This window comes from Pteropus vampyrus, unplaced genomic scaffold, assembly GCF_000151845.1.
Source record: "Pteropus vampyrus isolate Shadow unplaced genomic scaffold, Pvam_2.0 Scaffold125, whole genome shotgun sequence".
Classification (NCBI taxonomy): Eukaryota; Metazoa; Chordata; class Mammalia; order Chiroptera; family Pteropodidae; genus Pteropus; species Pteropus vampyrus.
Genome location: NW_011888906.1, coordinates 404350 through 415852, shown reverse-complemented (window position 1 = coordinate 415852; position 11503 = coordinate 404350). Strand labels below are relative to the sequence as shown.

At 48.3% G+C, this 11503-nt stretch overlaps 1 protein-coding gene across 3 annotated transcripts in view; it reads right to left on the bottom strand.

The window, feature by feature from the left end:
• The window catches only part of DLGAP4 (DLG associated protein 4), an 88448-nt gene that overhangs the window by 70861 nt on the left and 6084 nt on the right, over positions 1–11503 (bottom strand). For 2 of the 3 annotated variants that reach the window (XM_011366564.2, XM_011366562.2), the window contains exons 3-5: positions 10201–10315; positions 7607–7657; positions 4540–4780 (exon numbers count right to left, since the gene is read on the bottom strand). In XM_011366564.2, coding sequence (XP_011364866.1) covers positions 4540–4780; positions 7607–7657; positions 10201–10315 — 407 coding nt within the window. The remainder of the gene's footprint in view (positions 1–4539; positions 4781–7606; positions 7658–10200; positions 10316–11503) is intronic. The other variant, XM_011366563.2, reaches the window with a different exon arrangement.

The window sequence follows — 11503 nt, the reverse complement described above, 5'->3', positions numbered from 1 at the left end:
GTAGTAAAAGACATTATTCTAATAAAAATTGTACATTACAACAGTTTTTCAAGAAATGGCAGTTAACTGTCTTGGAGGAGGGAGCACACTTTCCTAACCCAACACAAAGGTACTGTATGGACCAGCTGCAGTTCTGGGCACAGGCTTGAAAATCTGGTGGTTTTGGTTTTCCTCACGAGGTAGGTGAGTTTATGAGCATGAGGGGATCAGAGGGTAGAAGAGGGAGAAGCAAGTTTGTAGAGATCACTGTGGAGACCTGGAGAGAAGGCTGACCAGGGAAGCGTGGGGAGCGTGGTGGTGAAATTTCTTAGTGGCTTCAATCTGTTACAGGCACAATTTCCTCATAGATGTGGAAATGGTATGAGCCTTAAAGGAGGTACACGTATGTGGGTACATATATAAGTGTATATAGATGTGATGTGTATATATGAGAATATCCATGTGCATATGTTTTTATGTATGTTTTCATATCTCGTAGGTGTAAAGGTGCAAAATTTTATAAGCAGATGCATGTGCACACATGTCTGGGTAGGTGTAGGTTTCTACGTGGTAATTTCTTGAGTGTTTTGGTTTGGGCTAAAGCTCCAACTGAGAATGATTGAAGGCTGACATCCTTACATTTAAGCCAGATACTGGATCATCCATGCAGGATGGAGGGTGCGGGGGGAAGGCTGTGATTAATTGCATTTTTGGCCTCAATTCCCAGTCATTCTTTGAATTCACACTCTTTGCTGTGTAACTGCAGCTTCTCCTGCAAAAGGTGGAGTGAATTTCCCTGGACCTTGGCCTTGGACTCACTCATGTGAGTTACTTTGACCAACAAAATGTGAGCAGATGTGAACCAGGGTTGAAATGTGCTTGCAAAGTGGGGTTTGCCCTCTTGTACTTCTGCCACCACCATGAGAAGAGCATGCCCTGGCTAGGGCAGTGACTCTAGGAGCACTCTTTGGTTCCAGGAGGATGTAGGACATGCAGAGCAGAACCAGCCGACTTGAATATTTGTGAATGAGAACAAACATGTATTATTTGTGCCACTGAAATTATGTGCTTGTTTGTTATATGTCTTATTGTGTTAATAGCTGATGGATATAAAAAATTGGTACCAAGAGAGGGGTGTGTTAGCAACAAAAATATGCAGCACTGGCTCTGGGATCAAGTGGTGAGCAGTTGGTAAAATGTGATAGAAGGCTTGAAAAAAGGTGACCCATATGATGTAGAGATGAAACACATGGTAAAACTGGCACTCTACAGCAACTTGAAGAGAGCACATGGGTTTAAGTAAGATAGTTTCCAGACAAAATGTTGAAAGCAAAAGCTGACTCCTTTATGTTGCATTCGATAAGGATTTCCAAAAAAGATAACTCATAAAGGAAATAAGGAGTGTCATAGGGCAGAGAGTGTTTAGAGGGAATATGGAGGGCCCAGAACTTGCTGAATTGGAAAATCTGTCAACTCCAACTTCTCTTGCTAATAAATCATTCTCAAATTAAGATACAGCTCAAACCAAGAACAAAGATCAAACCAAGGTCATGGCTAGTTAAGATACAGCATGTGGACCAGATCAAATCAAGGGTGTGGTTGTAACATCTTTTATTAATACTCTAAAATAAGTTTCTATCTAGGAGACACTCTCAGCTGCTCAAAAGGGCTTACAGGCCTTGGCCTCACAGGAGGCTAATATACCCAAAGTAGTCATAATTGAGTCTAGAGAGACTGGCATGACTCAAAACTAATTGTGGGTGTGGCTTTCGGCACATGGAGTTAAGAGGAATCAAATACATAGAAAACCCATAAAATGTTTGAGGTAAGTACAGTGGCCAAAAAACTGTGATCACCTTAGGCTAAAAGGACTGAGACCATTCAAGATGTAAAAAGACATCTGGGTCCCTAAGTCTTTTCAGGGAGGAAACAGGCTAAGAAAGCTGTTCAGTTGCCCAAAGGGTATATTCTTCAGTGCTCTCTTCAAAAGTGGTCAAAAAAGCTATTGAATAGAAAAATAAAGATTTTCAGAGAGCAGAGCTAACAGCTGTAAGAACAATGGATTAGGGAGTCAACCCCCAGGGAGGTTGTGTTTGGACCTAATCAAGGAACATTCCCTATCCTACGATATTTGTCCAGCAGGACTTTAGAATTGCCATTGATCATTAAGTCTCTGAATCCTTCTCCCTCTTTCTAAACAGAAGTGGGAACTGCAGTCATCCTGTCCCTATTTCACCATTATATGCTGGATGTGTGGGGAGTTGGGGGTGGGAGGTAGACAACTTTCTGTTTAGATTTTAGGTAAATCAAGAGGAGTCACAGCCAGATCTGACATAGATCATGAAATGATGTTATGACTGGATGAGACTTTGGAGGGTCTTGAGGATAAGTATATTTTCTGAATAAATGTGGCCGAGAGTAGACTGTGGATTGAATTACTGACTCTGATTCTTAACTCTCTATATCCATATCCTTTGCCATATATACAGTTTCTGACACAAAGGTGGGAAGATATATCTCCATCCCTTGTCTTTGAGCTCAGTCATATGACTTGCATTGACCAATAGGATTTTAGCAGATATTATGTAAGCAGGGGCCTTGATGTACTATGTAGTTAGGCTTGCTCTTTTGTGCTTCTGTCATCACCATGAGAAGAACATGCCCTGGCTAGCCCACTGATCCCAGGAGGACCCATCGGTCCCAGGAGGAAGATGAGAGACTTGTGGAGCAGAGCTGTCTCAGTTGATCCACAAACTTGGAAGCAAAAAAATGAATGTTTACTGTTGTGTTATATCAATTTTGTGTTTGTTTGCACTACTCTAGCAATAGCTGGCCAATACAGGGACCCAGACAGTTCTGAAGCATGCAGTTCATCACCCATCCTCAGCCCATTCATGAGTGACTGGGGTTGGGAGAGACTGGTGAATGAAGGTTTATTTGAAGAAAATTGCTGGATTGCCTGTGTGTGACAGCAGGTCTAGAAGGAAGGCTGTAGCAGACTAGCCCATAATTTCAGAGTGCCACAAGGCAAAGGCCTCATTTCACACAGATTAAATGGGAGCCAAAGAAGAAAGTAGGGCTGGAGTTGTCTGCAGAGAATTCTGCCCAAGATACCTGCCTGGCAGGGCCAGGTCCCTTAGCAAAAAGAAGCTGAATGGGAAGGAGGGGAACATAGTATGGAGCTGAGGGGGAATAAGAAGCAATAGGCTAGAGAGAGATTGCCTGTGATGCTAAGAAAGAAGGCACCATGCAGGTCCTGCAGGGTAGGAGAAACTCTAAAAGCACCACCTAGGAGAAGGAACCAACATGTGGCATCTGTCATACAGAAAGTCCTGATGACAGACAATACCCCCAGTAGATACCTCCCTCCTGGACCACCAGGTGGTCCTTCCACTGCCAAACAAGGAACAGAAAACACTGACCAGCACGCCCAGCCTCAGTCAAGCCCTAGCTGCTGGTGCATGAGATTTGAGGCATATAAGACTGAAGTTTTGAAATGAGACCAGACTGGACTCTTTCACACCTGAAAACGAGACTGTTCCTTAAGGTCTAAAAGTGATTGGAAAAGCTCAGTGATCTGCCCAGATATCACTCAGGGTTTGAAGGCAATAGTGAAACAAAGTGGTTTCTTGCTCTATCTCCTGAAAACACCAGTTTATTGTCAATAAGCTGGTTTCCTGTGTATAGACTGTCCACAGGATTCAGGTTCATTATTACCCTCAATTGTTAGGAAGCTCAAAGTCAAGTCTGTAACAAGTGGTAACAGCTACCACTTGTCAGCTCCTACCTTGTGCAAGGTCCTGCTAAACACTTCCTATGCCCAGTCTAATTTCATCCCCCCCCAGTGTCCCTTGAGGTCTAGCTTATGCCTCAATTTGTTTATAGATGAGGAAACTGAGGCTCATGAAGGAGAACCAGCTAGCCATAATAAGCTCAAAGCTCTCTCTACTAGACCGGAAATTGTGCTATGATTTTCTCTGGTCTTGATTTTCTTGATTTTCATGGCTTGTTCTGTGACACAGGGTCCTTTTTGCTCTCCGATCCTACATGAGTTATTTTAAGAGGATCTAGAGCAAGTATCAGGAAGAGTAGTTTGTCCCTGATTGTGAATGTGAGAGAAACCTGCAAACTCACTCCTCTGAGAAGGCTCAATGCAGACCCTATCCACTCCCAGCAGTCTTTGCTTTCCCTGCAGGTTCCCACCTTCCCCACAGATTTGCCTACCCGAATTAATCCAAACAGGTAGGTTGGGCTTCAGTGAGCCCTGCCTACCAGCAGGGGGCTGCTCTGAGCCAGAGTCTGGACAATAAGAGGCAACGAAGTACTATTGCACAAGCTGGAGCCTTCTCCCTCACCCGGGCCACCAGTGCTGGCGTCTGCCACTGTGACCGCCCCCCCGCCCCCTCATTTGAGCTCCAGTTCGCTAGTTGGTGGAAAGTTCAGCCCCAAGGAGCGGTCAGTCCACCATGGATTCCTCCCCAGCGTTTCTCATTGGCTGCCCGGGCTCCCTCCCCGCCCCCCGCCAAACAAAACAAAAACCCCACTCACTGAGGTACTCACTCGGAAGCGTGCGACTGTTGCTGAGGCTACTGGTGCTGGCCGGTGGGGAGAGGGACTGCAGGGACACACTGTCCTCCTCCTGCGAGCAGCCCGCCTGGATCGCACGCAGGTAGCTGTGGCTGCGGGAGCGGAAGTAGCTCGGCAGCGGCAAGTCAAGTGCCTCCGCCGCTGCCGACTCCGCTTCGCTGCAGGCGGACTCGCAGGCCGCCTCATACTGGTCGCTGAGGTCGGCCTCGCGTACCTGTCCAGGCAAAGGCAGGCATCAGGAGCCAGCTTTACCCATCCTGGAGGGCCGGAAACTTGGGAGTCGTCTCAGCTACAGGGCTGTCGAGTCTATGGGGCCGCAACTCAGCCCCCACCCGTGCCTCACTCAGTATGGGATGAGCGATGGCGCCCTTAAGAAACACACAGCCCCTCTCACCTTTCTGGGCTTCACTTTTCTCATCTCTACAATGGAGGAAAAACAATTACGGATGGTTTCTAGGATATTAACTAGATTTTTCTTATGTGTCCGCACTGATGGATTGATAGTAGATTTTTAAGTTACATTTGAATTCAGTGAGAAAGAAGGTTCTAATCAATTAGTAATGTCTGCCCTGAATGTTGGAATGATGGGTGGCAGTAGGTATGCTAGAGATTTACTATTTTATAATTTATAGATATTTACCATCTATAAAATGGGGGCTAGTTATAGACCAAATTTTATAGGACTGTTGTCAAGATTTAGATGATTCATGCCATGTGCAGTAAGGGGAAGACTCTTGCCAGGAGTACTCTGTAAGTGGTAGACTCAACATTCCAAATGGATATTTAAGGAAGATTAATCTAGCCCTGGTATACAGAGTGGATGTTGGGGAGGGGGTCTGGGATGAAGGCAGAGGCCAGAAATGAAGCTGATGCAATAGTCTGGTGAGAGAAGATAAGACTGGAATGAGGGTAGTGGCAGTGAGGATTGATTAAGTGATGCCTGCCATGGGCAGTATAGAGAATGACAACATGTCTGCTATTTGCCATCACATATCTAGTTCATCCTCATCTAGATGGCTTCTAATATCCCTCCAGAGATGACCATTCAAGATCCTACAAATCTGCAGCTGGGGGTGTGAACATAGAGGGGCCTCACCATACATACACTCTCCAGGGGTTTTTGAAGGGTCTGTCTGACCCACGTCTCAGGCCATGTTGGTAACTGGGGATCACATAGAGTATAAGCTGACTCAGCTGGCCAAAGATAGACACTGGGTAGATGTCCTGGGGAGGGCTGGGCTATAGGGAAATTGATTGAGCACCATGTGGAGGAAAAGATGAGGCTGGGCTGGGGGCCAGCTGTCCTCTTGGCCGGGCTGTGTGACCACACGCCATCATTATCCTCTGGGTCAGTGTTTCCTTATCTAAATGAAATGAAATGCCTGTGTACTTGTCTGACACTGCATCCATCAGGTAAAATGGCTAGATGGAGCATGACCCAATTTGGAGCATATGTTTGGAAAGGTCTAAAATCCAATATGGTAGCAACTAACTATGTGTGGCTATTCAGGTTTAAATTAATTAAAATTAAATACAAAAGTCATTTCCTTAGTCACATTTCACCCGCTCATGCTACCTTATTGGACAGCATGGATTACAAAACATTTCTATCACTGCAGAAAGTTCTATTGGACTGTGCTGATGAATTAAGAGTCTGTGTGGCATAGTCAAATTCACTGGGAGCGGATATTAAAGAGATAGGTGTTTATCCTCCAAAGCTGCAACCTGAAGTATGCTGAGAGGCCCTTGTGACTGCCAAGGGCAATGACATCTTGCTTTGGGATTATACAGTAACAGCACAGCTCTGGAACTAGACTGTCAGGGTCTAGTCACTTAACTTTTCTATGCCCCTGTTTCCCTATCTATAAGATAGTGGCTATAGATCAAATTATATAGGATTTTTGTCAAGATTAAATAATTCATATGATGTGCGTAGAATAGTATTGGGGAGAGTAAGCACCTGTAACCTGTACCTAGTATTACAGGCAGCCCCATGGCTGAGAGCAAAGATTGTAAATGTTGGTTAAGATGCTCCCAAGCTCTGGCAGGGTGGGGGTAGTGGGGAGAGGTCAGCTGGTCAGTGCTGCTGGTATGTGTATCACTGAGGACACGCTGTGTGTGGGGAACTGCCCTGGGGGTTGGTATGCGAACGCATCACAACCTTACCACAAAGCTGTTGAAGTTAGAGGAAATAGAGGTTGCCTGGTCCACTGTGGGCTCCCCAAAGACCTTTTGGAATAATGCGTTCAAGAGGAACTGTGATGTGGGAGTGGAGGACACATAAGGCACCCACATCTGGCATCAGGAAATGTGAGCCCAGTCCTAGTTCATTTTGTCCCTGTAGGACACGTGGCTTTAGACAAGTCCCTTGGCCACTCCTGGCCACAATAAGGAGTTGAGCTCAGAGCACCTTTCCTGCTCCACTTTCTGGTCTTGGGGCTGGAACCTGGGAGGGAGGAGAGAGCCACTTCCAGGGGTAGGATGAGTATGCGTGGGAGGGGGACACCCTTAGGGCAGCTGGACAGTGTCATAACTGGCGCCTCCATCAACTTCTGTAAACTTGAAAAGTCTCTGCATTCGTTTAAATGCTCCAACATCAATTAAAGTCTTATTGGAGTCCCAAAAAGAAGAATCAGGGGATCTGGGGGCTGGGACATGGAGGTCAATACCACCAGCTTCCAGCCTGTCCATATAAAACAGTCTCCCCAGGCCTTTCCCAGGCTTTGGGGGAGGTGAGGAGGGAGAAAGCCAGAAGACTCTCGGGGAACGCCTTCCCTTAGCCTGGGGTTATTTCTCACCCCATCCACAGAACCTAGCTTATTATTTTCCATTTTTGAGAAGAAATTGAGGCATAGAGAAGAAGTAAAGTGATAGGGGTACCAACATGAGCCTGGACTCCACCCTCACTGGTGGTGGCTTTCCTGGTGCTGGCTCTGCTTTTACCTGCCCAGGCCGGGAGCTAAAACCACCTAGATGCCAGGCCTAAGACCCAGCCTTGGTCTCTGGGATTGGGGTACAAGAGAATGGCAAACATACTGACCTGCTGCTCATGGCCAAACAACTGGGGGATCAGGGAGGCCTGTCCAAAAATCTGCAGGAAAGAGAGGGGGAGGGTTATGGGGAGACCAAGACTGGGGGCTGGAGTAGGTGGGATATTCAGGTTTGGCTGCAAGAGAACTTGTGGCTGGCTGGTTTAATCTTTTCCTCTTACTGGCTGAGGCCCAGGTGCTAGGAGGTCTCACTTGGCTTCCTCTAGAGATGGGAGGCTCACTCCTTCTGGGGCTGGGTGTTGCTGAGGACTTGTAATTTGCTGTTTACAACTCTTTCTCTTGGTCTGGTCCCTGGGTCCATGGATGCCCTATCTGCTGCCTCTCACCTAGGCGACAGCCCCTCAGGATCTATGGATTAGGGACCTTCTCTTCCTTGGCCACGGCCTATATCGTCCAATGCCTGCTGGGAGGATGGCTTCTTCTGGCAGGAGTTGAAGCCTCAGAGACACAGCTAGAGCTGAGACCTCTCTGAATTTGGGGCCACATATACAGCTCAGATCACTCAAGCTTCTGGGGTGAGGGTTTGGGGGTTCAAAGGACCCTGGGCTAGGACAGAGCTAGAGCTGGGCAGGGAGTAGTGGTACCCAGCCTGGCTGATACCATGTGCCTTTTTGTGTAGCCAAAGGACAAAAGTGTTCCAGGTGCCAGGGCCAGGCAGGGGATGAAGATGAGGATGAGAGAGAAACAGACAGACCCAGAAAGAAATATGGAGATGAGACACTAGAGTTAGAGAAAAATGTGAATGAAGGGAGAGAAAAACAGAGGGAGACAGATGTAGGCAGGGAGACTGGGAGACAAGAGAACCGGTAGGATGGGAGAGATAGGGCGAGAAGCCGTCCATTCGACAAATACCTATGTGCCCTGTGCCATGTGCTAGGGACACTGTGGGGAACAAGACAGCAAGGTCCCAGCCTATAGGAAGCTCCTAGTCTTAAGAGCGAGACAGACAAGCAAATAAGCAAACAAATGTAATTCCAGATAGTAGTAAGTGCTGTCAAGAAAATTAAGCAGGGTAAGGGAACAGTGCCCTGGGGATTCCTTTAGAAAGACTGATAGGGCAGGCCCCTCTGAGGAGGTGACGTTTGAGCCAAGACCTGAAATGAGGGGAAGAGCCAACTGTGCAAAGATTTGAGAAAAGAGTGCTCCTAGGAGAGGAAACAACAAATGCAATGATGTGGGGGCAGGAATAAAGTATGTGATGAGCAGAGGAGGCCGATGTCGTTGGAGCAAGGTGAGCGACGGCAAGTCAAGATCATGTCCCAGAGGGAGGCAGCACCTCACCGGTCTGAATAAGGACTCTGGCTTTCATCTGGGTGAGGTGGGAGCCATGAGAGGGTTTGGAGCAGGGGCGTGGCATGATCTGACTTAAGTCTTTTACAAGCACCCTCCAGCCACTGAGAACAGATTGGAGGTGACAGGCATGGAGGCCGATACAACTGTTCAGGTGAGAATTGGTGGGGCTTGGATGAGGGTGGCAGGAACAGAGGGTCCCATGGCTGGGGTACTCTACCCGTCTCCCCACACCTGAGGTCAGTCTCCTTGGAGGTTGGGAATGAAATGCTGAGGGTGGGGGCCTGGGGAGGGCTTGGCTAGGCCAGGAATAATAGAGTGGTGAGGTCCCAAAGCCTTCTAGCTCTAAGCAGTCCATTAGCCTGGGCCATGGGGCCGCACACAGTGGGATACAGGGCCTGTTCCTGCCCAGAGAGAAGGCTGGGTCTGCAGCTGGCTGCCCTCGCTGCCTCGCTGTGTGACTACTGGTAGGTATCTGCCCTCTCTGGGCCTTGTCTCCAAATACACACCATGGGGGGAGCCCTCAGGCCTTGGCTGGTCCTATTCATGTGGCAGGGGCTGGGGGCCAGGTCTGGGTCTGAGTCTGACAGCCCTGGATCCCTGCCCAGCTTTGCCTCCTCTTAGCTGTGTGACCTCACTTGAGCCTCAGTATCCTCATCTGTGAAGTGGGGATATAAATAATAAGGCTCCTTTTGGGGGTGGCTGTGAGGGTTCAAGGAGCTGGTGGTTGAGAGAATTAAAAGTGTAGCATAGTGTGCTTATTGCTGTTACTGGTCCAGAGGGGAGAAGCAACCTGCTTGAGGTCACACAGCAAGATGACAATGATATCCATAAATGTAGCTACCCTTTTTGCTGAGCACTTTATGTTCATTGTCTCATTAATTCTTCACAACCCTTTGAAATAGGAATTATCACTCTCCTGGGGTAAGTCAGAAAAATGAGGCTCAGGATGGGGGTGACTTGTCTTGGGTTCCAATTGTCAGTGACAAGACTGAGATTCAAACCCAGGTCTCCAGTTCCCAATCCTCAAGGATCCTGGGTCTACAGCAGAGGTGTGGCCCTACCTTCATGACCATGAGCTTAGGCCATGCAATGTCAGGCCTTGTGACTGCTCTCCAGCCACAAGACAGTCAGTGGGGCAGAGATACACATGGTCAGCTTTGAGAACAAAGACTGGATAGAAACACGGTGCAGACCACTCAACATGGGTTGAGCCTGGATGTCTGTCCTTCTCCAGGGTGGGTGATGGGGCTCTCCCAAGCCCAGTGTCCTTCTGGCTGCCCACCATCCTCACCTGGCTGATGCAGCTGGAGTCGTTGAGACTGTCGCTGATGGGGTTGTAGTCTTCCTCCCAGCTCGGACACTTGGAGGGCAGCAGCATGTCTACAGAATCCAGGCGGTCCAGACTCCTGGTGGGGGTGGGGAGCAGACAGGGCTCAGCCTGGGAAACTGAGGCCGAGGGGAAAAGACTGGCCAAGGTCATTCAGTGGCAGAGGGAAAAATGGAAGTCACTGTCAATCCAGGTAGTGGTGGTGGTGGGGACAATGAGCAAGGGAGAGCTCTCGGCTTTTGGAGGCTTGAGACTGGAGAGTGTAGGTGGCCCTTGCCTGTCATATCTACTGCAGCCACGAGGTGGCAGCACAAGCTTGCTTTTGACCATTTCAAACCCTAGATGTACCAAGCCAGCTCAATTCTATAGCCCCCTCCCTTGTATGTCTGGGGCAATTCCAGGAGCTAGACAGAGGAGGTGGGTCAAGGCTCATAGCATTGATCTCAGACTGGGGCCGCCCAAAGGGCATCAGTTTCAACATGATGTCCAGGTGGCATCCACCAGGCCCCCAAAGACTCACTGCTTCTCATGGCACCTGCTCTTCAAACTTTCTCATATCTACCTGAGCCTCCTCCCACCTCTGCTTTGGGAATAAGGTCCAAGCAGACAACAACTCAGGCTCTTGATACAGATGGGATTGGATTGGAATCCAACTTCCTTGCAGGGTGACCCTGGGCAATTCATCGCCCCTTGTTTAAGTGTCAGTTTCTTCACTTATTAAGTGGGGCTGACACTGTGCCTACCTGCTGGGGTTGTGATGAGGAGGATTAAGTGATGCAGATTAAAATGCACTGGAGCAGCAGAGCCCAGAATACAGCAAGTACTAACAGAGAGCGCCCGTTACTATTACAATCATTGTTATTGATTTCCTCTCATTCAAGGCCTTTGCCCCGGTCCTGACCATCTCTCCAACTTCAGTGCCCACTGGTCATTCATAGAATTGTAGGATCCCAGGCCTAAAAGGGGCCTTAGAGATCATTCAGCTCAGCCCCCTTACTTAAAGATGGGGAAACTGAAGCTCAAAGAGGGACAGACCTGAGACTAGCCATTGGTGTCCTGAATTTCCACCCGCAGGCCATTCCCTGCCTTCTGTCCCAGCCAATGAGACTCCTGGCTTCCCCCTCCCTGCCTCAGTCCTACTGTCACCTGACCTACTCTCTTTCCTCTGTCTCAGTCCTCCCAAACTGTCTCCTCCATAAAGCCTTGATTCATGCCCCTGGTAGTTGGAGAACTAGGCCTAAGCTTGTTTCCTGTTATTCTTCCCGGG